The sequence below is a fragment of the Corylus avellana genome, chromosome ca6 (assembly GCF_901000735.1).
Source record: "Corylus avellana chromosome ca6, CavTom2PMs-1.0".
Taxonomy (NCBI): domain Eukaryota; kingdom Viridiplantae; phylum Streptophyta; class Magnoliopsida; order Fagales; family Betulaceae; genus Corylus; species Corylus avellana.
The window spans coordinates 17,421,799-17,424,750 of record NC_081546.1 but is presented as its reverse complement, the minus strand read 5'-3'; the positions used below and the strand labels follow the sequence as shown (position 1 = coordinate 17,424,750).

General features: G+C 36.7%; 1 protein-coding gene across 1 annotated transcript; it reads left to right on the top strand.

Moving 5' to 3' along the window:
* Window positions 1-1,046: 1,046 nt before the first annotated feature.
* On the top strand, window positions 1,047-2,558 carry LOC132185267 (uncharacterized). The gene is made up of 3 exons (XM_059599063.1): window positions 1,047-1,434; window positions 1,562-2,152; window positions 2,233-2,558. Exons 1-3 carry the CDS (start codon window positions 1,047-1,049, stop codon window positions 2,556-2,558), a joined length of 1,305 nt encoding a protein of 434 aa, XP_059455046.1.
* The last annotated feature ends 394 nt before the right edge of the window (window positions 2,559-2,952 follow it).

Genomic DNA, 2,952 nt, shown 5'->3' with positions numbered 1-2,952 from the left:
CCCATTCTCCTTGCAATAGAAGCATGTATATCCCCTCGGTATCTATCACACTATTCGTAGGTTACTTTCTCTAGCAACATTTTGTCAAAATTTTCTTTCCCAAATTTCATCAGTACCCAACGAAGTCAAGGCACGGGGCAATTGTTGTTACGATTTTTAGGGGACAATTTGGTTTATTACCGAACGAGGTAAGTGGCTTAATTAGTAAATGGGATTTTGGAAAATTGTTTATATTTTAGTTGAATATCATTTTGAGAATCTTGTGCATGAATTTAAATCCTTTTTTTTTGAATTGTCGTATATTTCTTTTACTCATTATAGAAATTTACATGCACTAGGTTAATATATTGCTTTGTATTTTTATGGTGAATTGCTTGATTTTTATTTGAAGAATTGGCCATTATTGAAGTTTAATGAGAATATAATTTATCAATATTCTTTATGGATTTTTACATATATGGAAAGTTAAACCTGTGAGCATTTTGTAAATATATCATTAGTCTTTGTGGCATATACCTTTTCATATGACCAAATTGGATAAATTCTTGCAAAAGAAAAAAAAAAATATATTTTATGGGAATTTGCTCATAGTAATTTTAGAGTTTGTGTTGGAAGCTCAACAAATCAAAACGCAAGAGATTTTTTTCTAAATGGTAGAAGTTATAAGTTCCTTTAATTAATAAGGGACTTTGGTTCTCTAACCTCATGTGTTTATTCAATTCTCAACTGAAGTCTTAACTTACAGATGAGTTTTTTGTTATTTATTACAATAAATATGGAGAAGTAAAAGGCATGTAAGTTAGTCTTTGAATGCCTCTATTTATAGGCTTTGTAAGATGTATTTTCATACAAGTGAAATACAAAGAAGACTTCCTCCACTCTTCTCTAGTCTAATTATTTGTTCTTTGTCTTTTAGTATTAAAATACAGGAAAAGAGAAAGAGAGAAAAGAGATAGAGAGGTAACTAGTTTGTAAACTAGTTTTTTCTCTTTCAAATTGGTATCAAAGCTCAGTTGTGCCAATTTTCATTTTTGTCCCATCTAGAAATGGGTTCCAACATAGTTCAGCAACAAATCCCTAGATTATCAAAAGATAACTATGGGTCATGGTCTATCCAAATGAGAGCCCTGTTTGCGTTTCAAGATCTGTGGGAAGTCATTACTGACGGATTTACAGAACCAAGTGGGGAGGAGGAAGCTGAATACACAGCAGATGAGAATAAGACTCTTAAGGAGCAAAGGAAGAAGGATAAAAAGGCCTTGTTTCTACTCTATCAAGCATTGGACGAGTCTACCTTCGAGAAAGTTGCCGAAGCAATGACAAGTATGGGAGATTTTAGCTTCCATCTTCAAATGAGACAAACGGGTGAAATGGGTTCGTCTCCAACCATTACGGGGCGAGTTCGAGGCTCTTCACATGAAGGATGGAGAATCGGTGTCTAATTATTTCTCACGATTGCTGGTAATTGTGAATGGTTTGAAAAGAAACAATGAGAAGGTCGATGAAATCCGAGTCGTCAAAAAGGTACTTCGATCTCTTTCCTCTAAATTTGAGCATGTAGTTCTAGCTATTGAAGAGTCTAAGGACTTGGAGAATCTTACAATTGAGGAGTTGTTGGGTTCATTACAAGTGCATGAGCAAAGGATGCGGAAGAATGCTAATTCTGGTGTATTAGAACAAGCACTAGAATCAAAACTAACTCTAAATAATCAAGGCAAATTCAGTTGCTACTGTGGTCATGGTAGAGGCTGGGAGCGTGGTATTTTCCAACAACCATGTCAAAGTCAGCAGGAGACTCAAAGCTTCAGAGTTCAGGGACAAGGAGGCAACCGAGGAAGAGGAAGATCCACATATGGACCTGGAAACTCCAAGAATATCCAATGCTACAATTGCAAGAAGTTTGGACATTATGCCTCGGATTGTTGGCACAAAGATGATGAACAAGCCAATGTTGCAGAAGCAACAAATGAAGTTCGTAATGATTCTATTTTACTTCTCGCGTATGATGATTTAGATTCACAATATGAGATTTGGTACCTAGATTCTGGTGCAAGCATTCACATGTATGGGAAGAAAGATCTGTTCGTAGAACTCACAAAAGGAGTTCATGGAAACGTGAACTTAGGGGACTCCTCCAAACTCTCTGTTGAAGGCAAAGGGAAGATAAAAATCTGTCAAATGATGGTAAGAAAGGGTACATTTATGATGTTTATTATGTGCCTAATATGAAAGGCAATGTTCTTAGCATTGGGCAGCTGCTCGAGAAGGGGTTCACCATACATATGAAGAACTACTCTCTCATTTTAAGAGATACACTTGGAGGAATTGTGGCTCGTGTTCCAATGACCAATAATCACATGTTCCCGTTACATCTTAACATAAAGTCTGAGAAATGCTTCTATGGACTCAAGGAAAGTGAGTCATGGAAATGGCATCTTCTATTTGGCCATCTACATTTCAGCGGCCTAAAACTATTATCTTCATTTGGCATGGTGCATTGGTTACCAGTGCTCGAGCCACCGAGCAATGTTTGTGAAGGTTGTATACTTGGCAAGTAGGCACGACTTCCTTTTCCCAGTAGCAAATCTTGGAAAGCAGCATCACCATTGCAACTGGTTCACACCGACATATGTGGACCAATAGAGCCCATGTCCTTAAGAGGTAATAGATACTTTATTACCTTCATTTATGACTTTAGCAGAAAACTTTGGGTTTATTTTTTTAAGGGTTAAATACCAAATACCCCCTTGGGGTTTGGTAACTTTATTTTTACCGCCCTGGGGTTTCATTTTTATCACACGACTCCCCTGGGGTTTTGAAAAAGGACTAAGTTAGTCCATCCGTTAGTTGACCGTTAGGACTGACACGTGGACCAATCAGATGTTGACACGTGGCACATATTTAATTTTTTTTAAATTAAAAAAAAAAGAAAAGAAAAAAAATTGGGGGTGG